Genomic DNA, 21,608 nt, shown 5'->3' with positions numbered 1-21,608 from the left:
TTCACTGGTGAAGGCGAACGAAAATCCGAATCTCTTTGCAAAATGTCAGTGGTTCCCCGGAGAATGTAGGGACCTGTGTTAAGAGGGGATATCGTTTTGTTTAGCTCCTTTTTTTATTTTTTGTTAGCCGTGGAAAAAAAAAGACGTGAAACAGTGCGCGAAGCCCATGTACCGAGAAAACAGTTCGGTAGGCGACAGGCGTTTCATCTCATGAGGACAGGTTCGCCCCCCCCCTCTTTTTCTCCTCTTTTTTCCATCCAGCCTCTTCATACCTTGCAGATACCTCCCCACGCTCGATACGTGATCTGATTACAGTCACACATTAACGCCACCACCGGAATCTCTTCCGAATGCATCAGTCCGATATTCCATATTTCAGCGATCTATTGCTGACTGCGGTTGTTTTGTGCAACACTCTTTTTCCTTAATTCGCTTTTAGAACAAAGAGAGCAAATCCAGCCAATCGACTGCAAAATAACTTCGAACTTCTCTGCCTTTTTGAAATCTGTAAGCAAGCTACAAGGGATGAGATAAATTTACATAATACTGAACCTTGACAGTTATTCTTTCCAAGTATACACATGGTATTAGTATCTTGTCTGCCTTTGTTCTCGAAGAAACTAATAGCAAACCAAATTTTGTTTGATTGGACTATCTGTCTTTGTTCTCGAACAAACTAACAGCAAACCAAATTATGTTACGCGTAATTGGAAATTTAATGGAATATGGCTTTTTTTTCTGGGGAAAGCCAGTATAATAACGTCCAGCTCGTGTCTTGCTATTCTGTATCTTTATTACTTACTTTTTCTTTCTTCCTCTGGTAATTAGTTTGCTGTCTGAGTACTCAGTAATACAAATAGGAAAGGGAATCTCTGTAGTGAACAATAATTAAGAGTATATGTACACGAATATGTACACGTGGGACCAAAGACTCGTCTAAGCTTTCAAAATTCCATCCTACAAGTCGGTGAAATGAATAAGGTTACTCGTTTCCCAGCGGTGGAGTTGAGAGTTTGTTTATTTCGTTTGGGAGAACCATGTTACAATGTATATGGAGAGGATGTTCTCAGTTGGGCTCCTATTCCGTCCCGCCAGTAATCTGCCCTCTGCCGTGCCGGAAGTGATCATGATATTAACTGCCAGTCGTTAAAAAAGGGATCCATAAAAAAAAATAAGAATAAAATGATGTCGCAAATACTACTATGCTGCGTAGTAATGACATCGATACCATTGACTCTAGCTGTTTCGTTTAGGGCTCATGTCGGTAGTATGTTCTCCGCTTTTGTCTATAGTTTACATTTTTTATTCATATTGGGAGTTAGGTTTCCTCCCACACCGTTCATGCGATACCTCTCTTAGAATGTTTGTGTTTATGTTGTTATCTGTCTATTTATTTATTAATTAATTCATCTATTTATGCATTTATCTATCTATCTAATTATCTATCTATCTATCCATTCATCTATCTATCTATCTATCCATCTATCTATCTATCTATCTATCTATCTATTCATCTATCTATCTATCTATCTATCTATCTATCTATCTATCTATTCATCTATCTATCTATCTATCTATCCATCTATCTATCTATCGATTATCTATCTACTTATCTATTTAAACCTCTGCATGCCACTTCTGTTTTAATACCCTAATGGGGTATAGTCATGGATAGACTCATACGATAAGTGGGATAAGTGTGGCGAGTCGTGAAGAGACTGAAGAATTTTGAAAGCAGACAGTCTGGCGACAACAGATTTAATGAAGGCAACAGCATAAATTATTTTTTTTGCTGTCAGATGATCAATTGTATATCTGTAACCACCCTCTGATAGATTTACAAAAAGGAATACCCTCAAACTCTGTCAGACTGTGTTATATTGTGAAAGAGGAGCTATGTTTGCATTTTGCAGGCGCCACTTGGATGAATACTCAAATTTATTTCTTTACACGGTAGCTTGTCGAATGGCTGTTACAAGATGAAAACATATAGATATCTTTATTTTAAAATCGTCATCGATTATTCTGGTTATATTCAACAAAGCAATGTGTAGGAGTACTTAAGCTTGCAATTTCACAACAAGCATACAAATGTAACATAACTATGTTAAGGATGAAGACAACGTTATCAAAGACTTTGATCATGCTTAAACAGAAACGAACTTTGATTGCATACTTATACGAATGTTTGCCACCTTTTAAGTTGAACTTGTAATACTCGCTCCTTTCACCAAGTCCTTACAAGCATCATGAAAATCCTGAACTATTTTCCTGAGCGGTATTAGGTATATTCCCCTATTCATACAGGTGTCGTCGATATACAGTATCGAATATTTTTTGTTAATAGGGTAAACGTACTCATCGTTATTGTCGGATCTTTTTATTTGAAGCGAAAGATATAGTAGTCTTTATAATCTGAAGAGACCGTACTTAGACAAGCGGCTAAATACAGCGTTTTTAAGCCCCCGTGTATTCACATCACATCAAATCAAGTGCATTACCGCAAGACACACGAAATGAATGTAGAGCTAATGTTACTTGTTGGTTTTCTCCCGTATGAGCTCCAGCTGATGTCAGTGGTGATAGTAATGGTGGTGGTATATGTGGCGCAGATGCTTCCTTTGCCGTCGGGAAACACGAGTATCGCTGTACATGAATGATAACAACAGCGAAATCGATACTTCCCTTGATCGGTGTGAAAACTCATTCCGCGCTTGAGATTTCATGTGGTTTTGTGGGGGAGAACAAAAGTGCACGACTCGTTGCTTGCGCCCACCCTGTTCACGATGGGGTATCTCACTTTGAATGATGTATTATCCATTATTACGCTGGTGGTCGTTTTCATGGACTGTACATTGCCCCATTTGTACCATCAGACAAAAGAAAAGGGGGAGAAAAGATGGGGAAAGAAATTGCTCTAACTTGACAAATTGCGCGCTCATGTAAGGACTGTTCATTCAAATGACTATTGGGTTATGTTGCATACGCAGTTTACCATAGTTCAGAAGAGGAAAGAAAGGATATGGCAAATGAATGCATGTGCGTCGAGGAATTATAAAGTTATGGCAATATTGACGAGAATCAGTTAGATATATCAAATGCTAGACAGCATTTATCTCGACATCTATCAAGCTAAGGGCATAGCGTCGATAAAACGCGTAGATAGTGGGTCAATTTAGATAACGTTCAATTGTGGACGTAGCCTCGGGTAGCACCTATCTCCTCCCTCAAACTTGACATATATGGCTTTCTACCTCCCCTCTTACTCAATCTTCTCTTGCTAGCTTTTCTCATGTTTGATCCGTCTTACAGTCTTATGCTTGTAGAGCAACTTAAGATGGACGGAATAATGGTTTTAAACAATGCTCTTAGTAGATTAAACTGCCCAGCACCATGGTCTGTGGCCCTGCAGGGTTCATGTGTGTATATGAATGTTATTTTATCCTTTCTTGTTTAAAAAAAAAAGATATCATGACAAAAGAAGTAGTAGAGTATCGACTATGTTGTTACCATTGTGGGTGAATGTTTTTATTTTATTAAAAATCTATGTTTCTTGTAGGAAGACTGTACTGTAAGTTCCTATCCTGACCATGCACTGACAAGAATCAAATCTGTGTTATTGTGTGTGTGTGTGTGTGTGTGTGTGTGTGTGTGTGTGTGTGTGTGTGTGTGTGCGTGTGTGTGTGTGTGTGTGTATGTCTGTGAATATGTGTGCATGTATGTAAGTACATGAAACTCGATGAAAATAGATTTGTTCATTGTTGATGCAATACTTTACAATTAATGTTTACCATGCTCTTCCCATACAGAGCTCAGAGCACTTTAAAAAATATAGAAAGAGAACATTGATAAACACAATACAGAATACTAATAAGTGTAAACAGTTTTGAGCAAGCTTTCAGCTATCATTTGAACGTCAAACAGAAGATCCATGGAGACAAAAATTATGCCTGTACAGGGGTAGGGAGTGGCTTTAAAATATTTTTCCGAACCTTCTCAGAGGAGTTTATAGATGATAAATAGATTGTCTAATGATCAAGGGGAGATTATTTCACGGCTTTAATGTAGCAATATTGTAAAGGTCGATCTCCAGCTATATAGATTTCGGGTTATTAAATAGGTAGCTGATATAAAACTTGTGATTTGAAGATCTAAGATTTGTACTACGGGTGTTTACAGTTAAGCATCCATGTAGTATGTAGCATAGAGCCTGGTTTGCTGAGTGATCGATGTATATAGGCCGATAAAGAAATCGTTTAAAGATATTAGTACGTTGTTTAATAGCTAGCCACTGAAGGGAACAAAGTTCTAGAACGCTTAGGAGGATGAATTTTCCCAACCACATTTATGCTGTTTAGAGTGTTATCCCAATGATCTTCTCTGTCCACATTGTTTGATTGCTTTCTTTTTTTCAGAGTTCCAACAAGCTCGCTCGCTCCGTCAGCTCACCATCGTCGTCGCGAGCGGGCCGGGCCGGCGGTGCGGCCAACTCAGCCATCACCAACGCCACCCTGCTCGACGCCCTTTCGCTGTCCACGGCCGCCGTCGAGGAGTGCCGACAGATGCGGCGAAAGAGCCTAGCGCCCCTCGAGCCCCAGGTTCCGCGTCTTGTGTCCTCCTGCTTTAGACACGTGGAAATGCATGGCATGCGCGTCCTTGGTATCTTCCGGGTGGGCGGGTCAAAGAAGAGAATTCGACAGGTGAGGGCGCTATACTTTTTTATTATTCTTTTTACTTTTATTATTACAATATGTATTCACTTTATTTCAGGGAAGTGTGCAAGCACGAATTTCAATGCCATTCATTGTATCGACTGCTTGTGTTGGAGCGCATTGACAAAACAAAAAGAAGAAAAAAGAAGAAGAAATGAAATTGAGAAAATTGAGAAAAAGAAGCCTCATTGTTCCCGTATATAGCCATTGCGCGATTACCCCGAGACTTTTACGGTACTACTTCAGCCCTGGCAACGAACCTTAATCATATGCTTTCGGCGTCCACGAACTAATTTATAGCATCAATCACAATTCTGGCCTAGGTGTAGCAAAAATAAACAAGAGATTGGTTCTTTCGAGATACCCAGAGCTACCAAGTCTCACGCATTCTGCGTGAGACTCAAGCATTTAGGGTCTGTCTCACGATCTCACGCATGGCACTCATTTTTCTCACGCATCGGGTGAAGTCTGCAATTTGGGCCTAAAATGACGAGCATAGCTCAAAGGATTAAAGTGATAGTTGCAATTGAAGGTATATTTCCCTTTCGTCTTTCAAAATTAGTAAAAATATATGCACCAGATCGCATCATTAAGAGCTAATAATCTGAAAAAGCTCCCTATCATGGGAGGGGGGTACCCCCCTCGTTCACCGAGACTCCGAGTCATGAAAATCTCACTCATAAAAGTTTTTTGAACTTGGCATCTCTGGATACCGCATCCAAATGGATGATCGACAAATCGGCGATTGCATGGACTTTAAAGATCTTCCGTGGCTCCTCCTCCCCCCTTAAAAAAACAACTACCATACACACACACACACACACACACACACACACACACACACACACACACAACACAACACAACGAAAACAGTGCAATTGGCTTAATGTTTGATTTGATGTCTTTAAGGTATCCGAACAATTACCCTATGAGCACTTACCTCCCATTATACAAACTACATCACTGACAGTAATCTCGTGTCAGACAGCCCTGGAGGAAAAATCCGTACAAAATGGATAGTTAACTTCAGAGAGCAAGAGGTTATAGTTCTAATGGGGGTCACTGTCTGCGAGAAGATACTCTACAAAGGAAGTTGCCGTCGAAATTTGTGCGATGTCCCTTAATTACGAGCTACATTACTTCTTTGTGAAGTTCTTCTCCTACATTTGCGAAGCAGTAATCTCTTACTACCATCCCTCTGTAAAACAAGTGAAGTTTCGTCACACTACATCATCCATCTCTCTTCGAAGTGCCCTCATTCTCCTTTTCCCTCTGTTTTTTTCTTCCTCTCTCTCTCTCTCTGGCTCGCTCTTTTTCTCCCTCTCTTGATCACTCCAAACTTGGTAATTCCAAACTTTGTCATCCAAATTGTGACCGAGAATTCACGAGAAGACACTGATAATGCCGCCTTATCCTAAGGCAAGCGATGGAAGCCAATTACTCCACTATATACGTGAATATAGAAATGCATCATTTCTCCCGAAATCATTCTCTGTGTAGGATTTGCTCATTTATGGTTCCTCTTTACTTTTTCAATTTCCATCTCTAATGGATGGAGTAAATGGGGATTCGCAGTAGATAGACGTGACTGAGAATCGGGAGGAAAAAAGGAACGACATTGTCCAAGAAATCTCTTTCCCTGCATATCGGCACTATTAATCTGCAGTAAGTTTTTCACTTAAGGCTTCAAATTAAAAGTTAAGCGGACAATCTACCCCGATTACCGCCAATTCGATAGGGCGGTGCTTTTAAGAGGATCCGTTCTCCTTTTTTTCATTCTTTCATGGGGCTTGTAATTTTTCCAACAGCACGTCCCCATAAAATACCCAAGGCGATCGGATTACGTGACGCACGTCTCACTCTCGTTTATCCCTCAAGGGCAAGTCCAAAGTCTCTGTCCAAGCCGAGTGTTTGTGTGTGTGTGTGTGTGTGTGTGTGTGTGTGTGTATGTGTGTGTGTGTGTGTGTGTATGTCTGTGAGGGTGAGGGTGTGTGTGTGCGTGTGTGTGTGTGTTGGTGTGTGTGTATGTGTGTGTGTATTGTCATCTAATCAAGCTGCCAGGATTGACGATGGCGCATCTCTTCAATGGTGACGAAAGAGGGATAAATGGACCGAAAAGAAATATGGCGCGTTCTGGTGGTTTAACGCGCGGCGAAAGTCATTGACCTGGTTGGTATAGGACAATCGAAGGAGGGCCGCGTTCGTTATTAGGGAGGCGTACCTCGGACCCGCGGAGAGAAAAATCATCTGGAAAGAAAAGAAAAAGAGGAAAGATGATTGAAGAGGCTTGAAGGTTTTAGGTGCTTACAGGCTGAACCAGCCGTAGAAAGCGATATCATACATTTTCAAGTTCATCTCGCCATCTGACGCGATCTCACTTACCAGTCCCGTGCATACCAGAGACCTATCACGTCACCCGTAGAGTATTCCTAAATGTGTGGGTGTCGACCATATGGTTTTCAATGTCAAATCCTGACAAGGTCATAAGAATACTGACATTAGCGGTAGCTGTGTTTCTATACCCGGATCATTTTTTTTTTCATAGTAGCCTCGTCGTTGCTATGAAAGTAGGCCTATTGCAGGGTGCCTAGATAATACTCCTGAGAAGTGATGAACGTACGTCATGGATTGAAATGACCAGGGCCCTGTCTTATAAAACTTGTGATAAAAATCAATCAATCACAAGTCTCTTGAAAGCTGCAAATCAATCGCAACCTGTGATTGATTGATTGCAGTTCTCCGTCTTAATGTCAATCATAACTTTTTTATAAGATGGATTTGCATTCAATCGTAAAGTTGTGATTGATTTGAATCAATCACAAGTCTTTATAAGACGGGGCCTAGAAACTCTAACTCGGGGTCTCCCGTTTGAAAGTTCGGAGCCTGGTCCACTTTACCATAGTGCCATACCTCGGTCGTCCTGTCGGGTTTTTTGTTTGTTTGTTTGTTTGATTGATTGATTGTTTGTTTGTTTGTTTGTTTGTTTGTTTCCTTTCCTCGTCCTCTCCGATCCCAATGTCTCAAGATGTTCTTTTTTTTAATGTGGTGTAAAATCTCTTTTGTGTGTGCTTGTTTTGTTTGTCTATTCGTTTATGATTTGTTGTTATCTTGTAGAAATGAAGATAGACTCTTAGATATGTTGACACACTTGTTTACAGATACAGGGTGAAGAGGAATCATGTTGGCCTATATTTCGGCGAATATGTCTTGTGCGTCATCAGGATGTTCGTTTACATATTCATTGAAAAACGCATCTACTAACTCCCCGCCGTCTTGTAATCTCTCCTGCCCACAGAAGTTGCCGCCAGAACGATATATCAATAGTGGAATACATGAATAAATGCATCATTTATCCGCGGGGCTAAAGGATTATTCCTGGAAGAGGTGTTCCTTGAATCTACGAATGAAATTATGAAGGAGAGAATAAGGAACGGAGAGACAACCAGACAGGCAGATAGATAGACAAACGAAAGGATAAAGACAGACAGACAAATGGATAGATAGATAGATAGATAGATAGATAGATAGATAGATAGATAGATAGATAGATAGATAGAGAGAGAGAGAGAGAGAGATAGATAGATAGATAGATAGATAGATAGATAGATAGATGAATAAATAAATAAATGAATAAATGAATAAAAATAGTTAGATAGATTGATAGATTGATAGGTATGATATAGATATATGACTAGATAGATACACAGATAGACAGTAACATACAAAGACATCTTATAGTTTGATAACTCTATAAAACGGATTGAACCCATCTATTGGGATTATTATATCTAAGATGAGGTACAAATGAAAAATGTAGATTTAGCCTCGTTCAGGCTCACTTACTCTTGATTTAGGATGGCGAAGACCGTCGGGACCCACATTTATGACGTCATGGAAAAGGTACGAATCGAGATCAAGTTAGCATTCCTGGCGTGTTTAAGTGGAGCGCGAACTGGATGGTTTATGGCGGACGCCGTGCAGTTTGCTAGGTCGTCACACCGCCGAGACCGCAACCCCGGCCCCTGTCAGAAACGTTGAACTTGGAAGTTATCATTCCTAGTTTCCCGCCCTTTATTTCCCAGTGCGGGTTCATTATATCCTTCCTTGTCCTCCCTCTTCAATCCCGTCCTCTCTTCGTTTGTTTGTTGGTTTGTTTGTTTGTTTTTTCTTGCTGTCTATCTCTGTCTCTCTCTCACACACACACGCCCGCTGTCTTTATCTATTTGTATATGGTGTAGGCTTTTATATCTTAGTACGATTTGTATGAATTTGCCCCTGTGCTATGTCCCCTTTCATGATCAGTAGTGATAATTTTGCCATTGATCCGTCGTCTTCCATGAATCATGGTAGCATGGTTTGAACTAAGCTAAAAGCAGCGCAAGAATGACCACGCTTGTTGTAGATTTTGTCGCCGTCTTCAACTCCTGGTTGTGGAAGATGTAAGACCATCGCGGTGGAAGTAAAACAGAATTATCTCAGGGTAACGAAGGAGGCATTTTTAGCAATTCAAAGAAATCTTCAGGATCGCCTTCTTTCTGCACGGTGATTCTAAAGCTTTCATCCAAGCTTCCCTGCTCCGATACAAAATGCGCAAGATACACTGATCTCTATGAAGGTTACGTAGAGATCAGCAGCGAGATAGAAATACATCTTTGATACTTTGGGGCGTGTCAAGGAGGGCGCTATTCTATTTAAACGGTAAGACGTCTTGTTTTTCTAACGTATCATTGACAGTCAGGTTGTAAAAGGCATACTAGTGATTCCTTCGAAGGTTTTATAAACAAACAAACAGGAAAGAACCTTGTATTCACTTAAGGCCTCATTCATCATCAGCCTCTGTCTATTAAAGATAGTACTATGACGAAACTAATGAGCAGTTACAAGACGTCGCACGGGTGTTGGTACAAAGATAACAAGCTGACAAATTTTTGGCGATTAAAATCGATTTCACTCATGTAAAACAATCTTGAGTGCAAATAGAATTTCGTCTAGTTTTGTTTGTTTGTTTGTTTGTTTGTTTGATTTGTTGTTGTTTTTTACACATGACCTTTTGAATGAATGATCATCAGATTAAAAGGTAGCCAATACAAGCGCGTGTGTAGCCTAATGCTTAATGCGTAGGCCCTGTATACAACGGCCAGTATGAAATGAATAAGATATGATTGGTGAGATGGAGGGACTGTGATTATGATGATGGTGATGAGGAGGAGGAGGAGGAGGAGATGAAGATGATGATGATGGTGATGATGATGATGATGATGATGATGATGTATGTGTGTCTGTGTTTGTGCCTGTGTCTGTGTCTGTATGTGTGTGAAGTGAGCGACCATTAACAGGAGGAACTAGAGCGTGTGAGAGGAGAAAGTGTGGATGAAAAAAAAAATAAGAAAAATGCAAAGTCGTAACCAGAGAGGAATACATACGTGAAATGTCAAATTGCATGCGACAGTGATAGACCAGAAAGAGGCGGCATTGGATGCTCAAAAATGTAACCAAGCGAACAGACAGAACGTCATTCATTAACACAACATACACACATAGTCTTTTACATATATACGCATGTGCATATTCCCACATCTTCATATCTTTTTACTCTTACGAAGACGTACCACCTTTGCAACAGAAATTAATAGCCATAAGCAATTCACTCCTTGAAAAGGGAAAGATGTTAAAAAGGAGAGAAAAACAGGATGAAATCAGTCGGGAAGGGGGGGGGGGGGGTTGGGATGATGAAAAATCTAGGAGACGTCTATTTCTCCGCTCGTGATATTGGATTCCATTTCCTGATTCCATTACGATCAGGATGCACAGCCACAACCTCAAACGAAAAAGCTGATTTGTCATCCAGGTCAGCCCATTGTGTTGCCATGGTGACAAAATATGCATATAACTTTCATCTCGCATTCTATAGTGAAGGGTCTCTTGGTGTGGGAGAAACTACGTATGACACGCGCAGATTGGATTCGTATTATGGATAATGCGTCCGGCAGTGACTTGATTGTCATTATTATTTTTTTTTTATCATTTGCTTCTTCTGCTTCTTCTTGTTGGAAACAAAAAGAGAGATTATTGATTCATTAGAATATGCAAGATTGTAAAACATTCAGCTTTGTTTATTCTGTGTGCGTATGAATTAGTAAAATATCGCACCCAATTCGAAGCAGACTGGTCTGTTTTTATCTTTGCTGTACCAGACCTAGCCTTCCGACTCGATTGTTAAACAACAACCAAAAAAAGAAGAAGAAGAAGAAGAAGAAGAAGAAGAAGAAGAAGGAGAAAAAGAAGAAAATATTGTTTAAAAAAGACTGGTATTACACGGGTCTCTCTTTTCCCTTTTCTGTTTCTTTCTTTTTATTTTACTTTACATCTTGCTATAACATTTTCAAATGTCAAAAATTGCGTATTCTCCCGAGGAATTATGATTTGATTGCTGCCCTAGATTCCCATTCCCCTTTTAAGTTACCATGGTAACGGATGTGCATTTCGTGCGGACTAACCAACAACCATCTATAGGCTTCGACGGGTGTTTTTGCATGCACACTCAGCTTGCTCCGTATGAAAAAAGATGACTATTAAATTGAATGTACATGAAATTACATTTCAAGTAATATGCCATGTGCATTAAACCATGCAATGAAATCACCACAACCTTGGGGGTATTGTTGTTTTTATCATGTTCATAACAAGATTACAAAAATTCACCTGGATCCTTGCGTCCGATTGATTCTCTAATTTCGTTTGAATTACACTTCTGTTGTCGTGAAATTTAATTGTTATCATGAACTGTTGCAGCAAAAGGTATTCCAGTCATTACCCTCTCTATCCACCTTTATATTACATAGACAGATAGGTACAATGTAGCTAGACAGATCGTTAGACCATTAGATAGGTATATAGATAGGTAGATAGACAGGCAAATAGATAGCTAGATAAATAGATAAATGAATAGATAGATAGATAGATAGATAGATAGATAGGTAGATAGATAGATAGACAGGTAGATAGATAGATAGATAGATAGATAGATAGATAGAGATGAAGATATAGATATATACATTATATTTCTATGTGCGTTTGTTTGTCAACGCTTTCACGTGATTGTTTGTGAAAGTCTTCGGGGCAGAGAGGCAATTTACGAACGTAAAACTACCCGTAATTACAGTTTCAAATACCAATATTCCCATATGGACACATTTTTATTTTTCATCATGTTTACGCAGAAAAAAAAGGCATTAACTTTGGTCTAAGTGCAGGCATGTAACAGAAATATGCTGGATTCGTTGGGGTTATGGAAAGGAACCGTTGGCTGTTCTAGAAATAAATTTACCGGTTTTCTTATTCCACATCATGCCTTACGGGCTCGTGTCCTGTCGTGAAAATAGCGGGACAGTTTCATCCTTCAAACACATATTATCTGGGGAATTTATTTTATCCCGAGATGGTGAACTTCAAGAAATTGACCTTTTTCTATGACAATGATATAATCGCATGGTACAATGAGGACGATGCAATGAGAAAATAATGTCTCTTGCGGTTGAATTTGAACATAGCACCTTAGCAAGCGTTTATATGTCACAGTTACAATGTCCTGCTAGAGTAAGCAGCTGTTGAAGATCCCGCTGTCGAGACACGAGGTATGTCTTGGTCATCTCCACCACGTAGCTTCTGACAAAGTCAGGCGTTGCAAATACTTACAGAACGAAAACATTATTTCTTCATTTTTTAGCCCGATTCTCTAGAACTTTATCTTGTCTTTATGTGCTGTCATGACGGCGGCAAGTTTAAAAGGCTTGTCTTCCAAACTTTTCAGACTGAACACATGTCTCCCAGGGACAACATCAGTCATGAGTTCCACCACCCGGAAGGCATGACCGGGCCACTTGCCGCCGACTAGCACGGCGTGGTCAAATTCCTGGTCGAGCCAGGCAAGCGCCTGTCCGCAATAGTCGCAGGCCATAGCGGCCAGAGCGATGACGCTGCTCCTGTTCTCCGACGCCGGTGCGATGTCGAGGGCGACCTCGAGAATCTGCTGCGAGCCGGTGCTGGTGAACCAGTTCTCGCGATCGGAGATGCCCTCCTCCCAGCCGTCGTTCCTGAGTAGGGAGAGGGCGTGATGCGGCACAAATTGTGGCTGCGACAGCGGCAAGCACACGGAGTTGTGAATCCAGCGTGCCGGAAAGCGCGATTTCATGGTCAACGTTCTGTTTTTTAATCGTGCCAACTCCGTAGTATAGTTTGTGGCACGGGTTTCTTTCAAGCGTTTGTTCACGCCACTTTCCCCGGTCGACGCATTTGAAGCATGTATCTTGGAATTTGCATTCAAGTCAGCGTTGTCGCTACCGTTGACTACACTACTACTGTTGATTTGTTCACCTTTGATCATATTTGTATCGATATTCAATTGCGCTGCTGATTGGCCTTTCGGATTGACTTTGGGCTTGGAGTTGGCTACGAAGTCGTCGTGCAGGAAGATGAGTCTGTGCAGGTATTCTTCGTTGGTCCGTGTCAGGTTCATGTGATGCACAGCCACAGACTTGAGGACGCGCTTCAGGAAGTTGATGGTGAAGAACGCGGCCTGCTCGTGCGCTCGCTCGCTGAGAAGGTTCCCGGAGTGGATGAGCTCAGCCGGAGTGAACCCAAGCTGCCAGAGACTTTGACACACAGCCGCGCACCAGCTCACCGAGGTGATGTTGTAGTGGCGGCAGAGATGGCGGCCAGCGTAGTACTCAGAGTTGACGCAGTCACGGTTCTGGATGTTCTCGGCCGACAGAAAGTTGACGTACATTAGGAAGGGTTTGGACGGCAGCGATTTCAGCCATCGCGTGAGGAGCTCCTGGGGCTGGGCGGCGTGGTCGTACCGTTGCTTGTCGATGGTCGATTGCATGTTGAAGTCTTCCGTGGCGAGCTCCCAAACGATGATGTCCATGTCGTCGACGTCGAGATGGGGCTCCGCGCACCAGGCAAAGTAGTCGCTGCTTGCGAAGGGCAAGGCGGCGTTGTGGAGAGTCACCGTAGTCTGCAGGATCGTCTCAAACCAAGTCTTGACGCGATCGATGTGCAAGCACGCCCTCTCGGGGCAGATGGTCTGACTTGAAATGCCACCAGCGAGCAGTCCGATCTTGATGCTTCGATTTGTCTCCAGGACATCAATATATATGTCTTTCAGTCTGTCGACGTCCCCTTCCCACGCTATGGACTTGAAAGTCAGCATCTCCTGCGAGATGCCCAACTGCTTGACCCTCCTGGAGAACAGAAACTGGTAGTCCTGCAGCCGTGATAGAGTGTGCCGCATCTTCTCATAAGCTGGTAGAGCCAGATGGAGATTCTCAACTTTCTCCCAAACAAAAGCTGGTCTAGCGCCCTCTTTTGGTCGCTCCTTGGCCTCGTGATTCCTCGTCCCTGTCCATTCATCAAGGTGGTTGGAGTCTAGGAGGCGGAGATTTCTGAAGTTGGCGGTGAAGTCTTCCGAGTATGCCTTCAGAGAGTCCAGGGTGACCCACTTGAAGTTGAGATAGAGGACGAAGCCGTTGATGGCGACGAGCAGAAATATGAACCGACGTCGTGTGGTTGATCGTCCAACCCTCATTCTGTGCTTGTCTGTGCAGGCCTGGAATAACAACAACAACAACAACAACAACAAAGGTGTATCGTCAATAAAAACTTATCATTAAACCTCTCCTAGTTTTCTGTTAATCGTTTCTAACGAGAGTAAAATCTACTTTTAGTGGAGCGGCATAGCTTGAAAAATTAGAGGAATTGTGCATTTTATGATAAAAGCACCAAATTTCGCACACATGTTGACAATGACATTTGAAATAAATTCAGATATTGGGCCATCGTAAATAGCGCCCTCAGCGGCAATGGTAGCCATTTTTCAAAATGGCTGCCATAAATGCCATTTTTCGTAAAAAATTACAAATTTCAGAAGGGATAATCAATAAGATTTTGCAAACGAGTGGGAAATAACATTCAAAATAAATTTAGATATTGGGCCACCGCAAATTGCGCCCTGAACGGCCATGGCAGCCATTTTTCAAAATGGCCGCCATAAATGCCATTTTTCGCAAAAACTAAAAATTTCAGAAGGGAAAATCAGTAAGATTCTGCAAACGAGTGGGAAATAACATTCAAAATGAATTCAGATATTGGGCCATCGTAAATAGCGCCCTCAACGGCCATAGCAGCCATTTTTCAAAATGGCTGCCATAAATGCCATTTTTCGTAAATTTTTTTCAAATTTCAGACGGGAAATTCAATAAGATTTTGCAAACGAGTGGGATATAACATCTAGAATAAGTTTAGCTATTGGGCAATCGCAAATTGCGCCCTCAACGGTCATGGCAGGGATTTGTCAAAATGTCCGCCATAAATGCCAGTTTTCTTAAAATTTTACAAATTTCAGACGGGAAATTCAATAAGATTTTGCAAACGAGTGGAATATAACATCTAGAATAAGTTTAGATATTGGGCCATCGCAAATTGCGCCCTCTTACGGTTTGAAATATATCTTGCGCCTATGTATTACATTATTGTAAATAGCTCCCTCAATGGCCATTGCAGCCAATTTTTAAAATGGCCACCATGGATTCCATTATTTTTTTATTTATTGATTTCACAAATAGAAGAGTCATTAAGATTTTGCACACAATTTGAAAATTATGTTTGAAACAAATATTTGTATTAGATTATTATAATATTACCCTCAACGGCCATGGCCGCCCTATTCCAAAATGGCTGCCATTGTCATAATCATTTTGTTTTACAAAATGGTAATTTCAGAAAGAAAAGTCGACAAATGTGTACATAAATTGAAAATCATGTTAAAATCAAGCAATATATCTAGATTGCATTAACTCTAGAAATTGTTCCTTCGCAAATTTTTAAGAAGAAAAAAAAATTGCTTATTATAGTAATTGCAACCATTTTCCAAAATAGCTGTCATAGATGCCATTTTGCTTTTATGAAGATGTCCTAATGCCGGAAGAAGACAGTAAACATTTTTTGCTCAAGTTGACAATGACAAACAAAAGAAGTTTAGACATTGAGCCATCATAAGCTGAGTTCTCAATGGCTATTTCGGCTATTTGTCAAAATGGCTGCAATACCCTCTTCTTCTTTTTTTGTCTTGAAAATTTGCTTAACTTCAGAAGGAGAAGACAGTAGAATACTCACAGACATTATACAATCTGAAATATGGTGTTAAAGAAATCATCTGAGGAACAACTAAAATAAACAAGGCAAATGCTTAGCGATTACATCTCACCAATGATGAATGCATATCTTAGGTGGCAAACATGAAAATTTTCCGAAAAAGAGTAATATGAATATCCAGGGATACTGGCGCCATTCATTAACTTTGACACTAACACCATATCATTGAATATATGGGACTATATGACGAGTATCTATTCTAAAATGTAACTTCCTAAATATTCTTAAGACAGATAAGAAAAAAAGAATGGCCTTTCATTTTACGAAAAAAAAAGTTAATTTACTTGCTATGCTTCCATAAAAAACATGCATTTGGTATCCATATACTGTTAGCCGTCACACGCGAAATACTGCAATTAGAACTAAACTGAAAACATGAATTTAGAACTAACCTATCAATGAAACCTTTTTTTAATTCAAATTTCTTTGAACACCAGATTGCATTAGATATTATGACTGTTTAGCAGTATTCTATTGCTTTCTTCTTCTGGAATAAGCAAATAAAAAAAAAAGTGTGTGGAAGCCATTTTGACAAAGAGCTGCCTTAGCCCTTGGGGACGATGTTTAAGTGGAGGCTCAATATCTTCATTTCAAATTCAAATTCAAACTTGAGTTCATTTGAATGTCTTTTGTCAATTTGCACAAGAAATTGAATTGTCTTCTTCTGGCATTACCATATTTTCAAGAAATAAAGAGCAACTATAGTGGCCATTTGGAAAATGGCTGCCATGGTCGTGGATGGTGCCATTTGTAATGACCTCATATATTATTTTCTTTTGAATATGACTTTCAACATATGTACAAATTTCATTGATTTTATCTCTGAAATTAGCAATTCTTTCAACAACAAAAAAGAAAAAAGAAGAAGCGGACATCCATGGTGGTAAGCATGGCCCTTGAGGGCGCCTTCTAAGAAGACCTTATACTTAAATTTATTTGTGAGCATAATTTTCAACTTGTTTACAAAGTCTTATTGACCTTTCCTTCTGACATCAGCAAATTTTTGCCAAAAAAAAAGAAAAAAAAAGAAAGAGGGGGCATCCATGGCCGCTGTTTTGAAACTTGGCTGCTATGGCGGTTGAGGGTGCACTTTTGGATTGTCTATTATCAAATTCAGTTTGAATGTAATTTTCTACCTTTGTGGAAATTCTGATTGACGTCTGCAACACTTTACAAAAAAAAAAAAAATCATGGTGACCATTTTGAAAAATTGCTGGAATGGCCATTGAGGGGGCAATTTGCAATGGCCCAATAAGTTTACTTTTGAATATAATTTCCAAACTGTTTGCAAAATCTCGTTGGCTTTCCCTTCTGATTTTAGTAAATCTTTTCGCAAATATAGCATTTATTGCGGCCATTTTGAAAAAAAAATGGCTGTCATGACCGTTAAGGGCGCAATTTCCGGTGGCCCAATATCGAGATTTATTTTAAATATCATTTCCCATTTTTTTTCCTTTTCAAATTAGCATTTTTTTTTAATGAAAAAGTGGCACTTATGGTGCCCATTAGAACAAATGGCTGCCATAGCCAATGAGAGCGCAATGTTCAATTGCCCAATATCTGGATTTATTTTGGATATAATTTCCCGCTTGTTTGCAAAAAAAGAAAAAAATGGCTTTCCCTTCTGAAATTTGCAATTTTTAACAAAAAACGCATTTATGGCGGCCATTTTGACAAAATGGCTACCATGGCAGTTGAGGGCGCAATTTCCGATGGCCCAATATCTAGATTTATTTTGAATGTAATTAACATTTATGGGCAAAATCTTAATAATCTTTCCCTTCTGAAATTTGCAAAATCATCGAAAAAGTGGCACATTAGACAGCCATCTTGAAAAATGGCTGTCATGGACGTTGAGGGCGCAATTAGCAATGGCCAAATATCTGAATTCATTTTGAATGTAATTTTCCACTTGCTTGCAAAATCTTACTAGCTTTCCCTTCTGAAACTAGCAATTTTTTTGAAAAAATGACATTTATGGTGGCCATTTTGAAAAAATGGCTGCCATGGCCGTTGAGGGCGCTATTTCAAATGGCCCGTTATCTAGATTTAATTTGAATGTAATTTTCCATTTGCAACCAAGATCTTATTGACTTTTCTCTCCTAAAATTAGCAAATTTTACGAAAACATGGCATTTATGGCAACCATTTTGAAAAATGGCTGCCATGGACGATGAGGGCGCTATTTACGATGGCCCAATATCTAAATTTAATCTGAACGTGATTGTCAACCTGTGTGCGAAATTTGGTGCTTTTATCACAAAATGCACAATTGTTCGGCTATGCCGCTCCACTATTTGAAATCATTTCCACATTCAGTGTTACAATTAAAGAAGCTTGTAAATTTTACATGAAATGTAGCTAAGAAAAATAATTTATGCTTGTATAACAATGTCCGAAAAAATGCTTAAAGGTGCAAATGCTACACTCTTTCTCCCTGTGCCCCAAGAGGATATTGGATTCCGAATATTTTTACGCCCTCAGTTGGCAGTGCTTGCTTAGCATTATGTATAGGAGCCAGTATTTCTTATTTTAACTCCCAGAACTTTTAACACCGTACTTTTTTCTCGGTCTTCCGAATAGATTTAGAAAAACTTGCCATGACAATTTGGCCTCCACATGCCTAGTTAGTATGCTGTTTTGTTTATTTGGTGTTTTGTTTTTGTTTTGTGTTTTTTTTTTTTCATTTGGAGGGTTCGGCGTTTGTTTACGTAATTTTGTTTCTGTGTTTGTGTGTTAAATGGCTATCGAACTCCTGTTTATTGTTGGAAGAGGTAGACAAATGAATGTAATGCTCTCCTCATTCAACCAGATTGCGCCAAACAAGCCCAGGAGACTGGAAAGTTGTTCACCAGTAAACATAATCAAGTCGATTCAGTGTATCGTTGGGGATAGATTTGGGGTTTGAATGCAGACTAAGTTGAATTAATGTGTTATCCGCACCTAATTCCTCTCAAGATCTCACCTCCATTTCAACCTACACACTTCTGCTTTTCACTCGGCGAATGCAAACAAGGCACTCGTCGTAACCTTACACTCCGTCTACACAACATCACACCTTCTCCTTGGCATGTTAAGTGTCACCCGAGCACTCGTGAGTGAAATGGGTCCCATTCTGTTTCTCTCTTTACTAATCCCTGATAGGGGTTGCAAGGGACCTTCGTAGATTTGGCCAACAAGATCCAAATTACCGTATTTAACCCGCTTACCTCTCTAGAAGGCGAGGGTTGCTATTCAGGAATACGTCACAAGCGTAAGTTTGGACACTATTATAGCCGACGATTTCTTTCGCGTCAGTATCCATTTAGTTCTCTGATGGCGTCATTTGGGAATCGCCAAGAAGCGTTCGTTTATAGCAGCTCATCGTTTGACTGGCCAGTACGTTGGTTGAATCGTGTGTGTGTGTGTGTGTGTGTGTGTGAAGATCATTAAAGGCTTAATATATCAAAGGCTTTTACCAGCTTTGTCAAGTTTTTTCTTCGCCGGTTGATCTTCCTGGAAGTGAGATTATAATCATTTTCTCTGCAAAGCAGGCGATTTTCTAAAGGCACAAGAGATTTTGCCAGTTTTGACTCGACAGCATTTGTCACTGTCACAGAAGTACTGGCGTCACGTATCCTCAAAGTATGATAGATAAGACCTATGATTAATCGATCGCGGCAGGCGCTGACACGGGTTAGTATTGTGCACACCTACAAGGCTCATTGCCCTGGAAAAGATCTACAAGCTACGTGATCACACAGCTACACGACATTCACCTCTGTAACGTCACAAAAATGCTCAATTTCACGTGGTAAACGAGATACTGCTGTGGACTCCGTGGACAAGAGATTATTGGTTCAGTTTAAAAGTCCTGCCCGGCGTAAACATCCTTGAACGATGGTTTTATACTAAAGAAGTTCCTTTAGACCTTGGTGGACAAGTGTTAATGCATACCTGGATATGTTGTGAGATGAGTGTGGCAGGGCCTTAGGGAGAGGATATCCTTAGCATATTACAGGACCTTGTAATCATGACAAATGATGAGTATTCTGTTGAGGTGCGATGGGGATTAGAGAGGGACACACAAAGAAAACATAAATGATTTGAAGAACTTTTTTCTTTTGCTGTTTGTCCGAATGCAAGGCCGTGGAAGAGGCGCCGTAGAAAATTGTGCCATCTCAAGAGAGATATGTCTCAAAGATTACTTTTGTGGCAAGATACCATGTACCCCGAGGAGCTTAGTAGTAATGATTTTGTTGACCCCCTCTCCGTGTAACGCAATACACCTCCGAGGTTTAAAGTCGTGATTTTTAAGGTTATCATCCCGGGTATGAGATGTAGGCTAAGTACATCTCATTGTCTCGAGTCTTTGAAACAATATCCAGCTCGTATACCTCTGTGCCCCGGTGCATCGTTAACCGTATGTGGGTGTATCCCTTTGCTTGTCATGAAGAGATAGGACCATGATGAAAATAATGAATAAGTAATGTTGAAACTAAACGAGGAAATAACTTGCCATACGGTGGAGTGATCATCGTGTGTTATGTCATGGTGAGGAAAACACATTCAGGAGACGGCTTGCTTGGTTTGAAAAGCTTCCATTTTGATGCTTATTCTGTATATGAAAACATCAAATTTATCAAAATCGGATGACAAATAAGGAAGTTATGACATTTTGATGTTTTGCTAAATTTTCAGGAAACACTTCTTGAACAGTCAATATGAATATGCAAATAGTGAAGTGATGATGTCATCCCCTCACAACATGCCATATTGTGAAATGTCTAGTTTTTATTCAAACGTAATCACGCCCCAGTCTCAAGTCCTGATATCTTACTGATGAGCATTCCAAAGTTATTCAACCAGGAATAGCATCATATTTTACACCTTGATAACAGTAATATTGAATTTTCGTCAATCAGCGGAAAATTGTGAGGTGATGTCATCATCAGCTCACTCTCATTTGCATATTCATATCACCTGTACGTGAACTGTTCTGCAGAAATTAGCAAAACTTCATAATTTCATAACTTCCCTAATTTTTATCCGATTTTCATCAAATTTTCACCGTTGTACACGTAAGATTTTACCCTTTCTTATCATACTAACTTATAAATGGACTAAAATTCCTCTTTAACTTAGGTTCAGAAAACGGGACATGTCTCTGACCTGCTGCGTTCTTCTTCTCTTCCCAGGCCAAGGAACGCCATTAAAAAGGAATTAAAAAGTAACGGTATCAGCTCATGAAACTTAATCGTACTTAAAAAGTTGTTGCCGAGGGTTATGACCTAACTTGCCCTCATCAAAGAGGACAAATTGTAATCACTTGCTCTCTTTTCAGAGCCATGTAAAGAAGGCTTGCTTCCAGATCACACGGGACGATCTAGTATGGGATATGTATATATATATATATATATATATATATATATATACACTGCAAAAAGTCCGGTGTTAAATAGTGAACACCGAGCTGGTGTTAAATTTTCGGAGCTCATTTATGGGGTTAAATTAACACCTCCGGGTGTCATTTCCAAATATAAAACTGTTTTTTGAAGAGTTTCATAGTAACTGCACTTCTTGTTGATTTTTAATTTAAACAAGACGATCAAGAATTTTACATTAAAATACTAGATTTTTGAAAAAATGTGAAAATAAATTTACACCACAGTAACACCAGCTGGTGTGGTCTCTTATTGAAGCTGG

At 40.0% G+C, this 21,608-nt stretch overlaps 1 protein-coding gene and 1 pseudogene across 1 annotated transcript; one reads left to right on the top strand and one right to left on the bottom strand.

The window, feature by feature from the left end:
• Positions 1–21,608, top strand: part of LOC139718149 (uncharacterized) — a 156,231-nt pseudogene that overhangs the window by 99,652 nt on the left and 34,971 nt on the right.
• On the bottom strand, positions 12,448–14,298 carry LOC139718159 (uncharacterized). Its single transcript, XM_071629644.1, has one exon. The coding sequence runs from the start codon at positions 14,296–14,298 to the stop codon at positions 12,448–12,450; it is 1,851 nt and encodes a 616-aa protein (XP_071485745.1).

The sequence above is a fragment of the Diadema antillarum genome, unplaced genomic scaffold (genome assembly GCF_040938485.1).
Source record: "Diadema antillarum isolate AM-2024a unplaced genomic scaffold, OU_Dant_1.0 scf00000090, whole genome shotgun sequence".
Lineage (NCBI taxonomy): Eukaryota > Metazoa > Echinodermata > Echinoidea > Diadematoida > Diadematidae > Diadema > Diadema antillarum.
This window is presented reverse-complemented; position numbering and strand designations above follow the sequence as displayed.

What these genes read in the sequence shown, in the direction of transcription:
- LOC139718159 (XM_071629644.1), bottom strand. Translation starts at nt 14,298, where the DNA reads ATGAGGGTTGGACGATCAACCACACGACGTCGGTTCATATTTCTGCTC.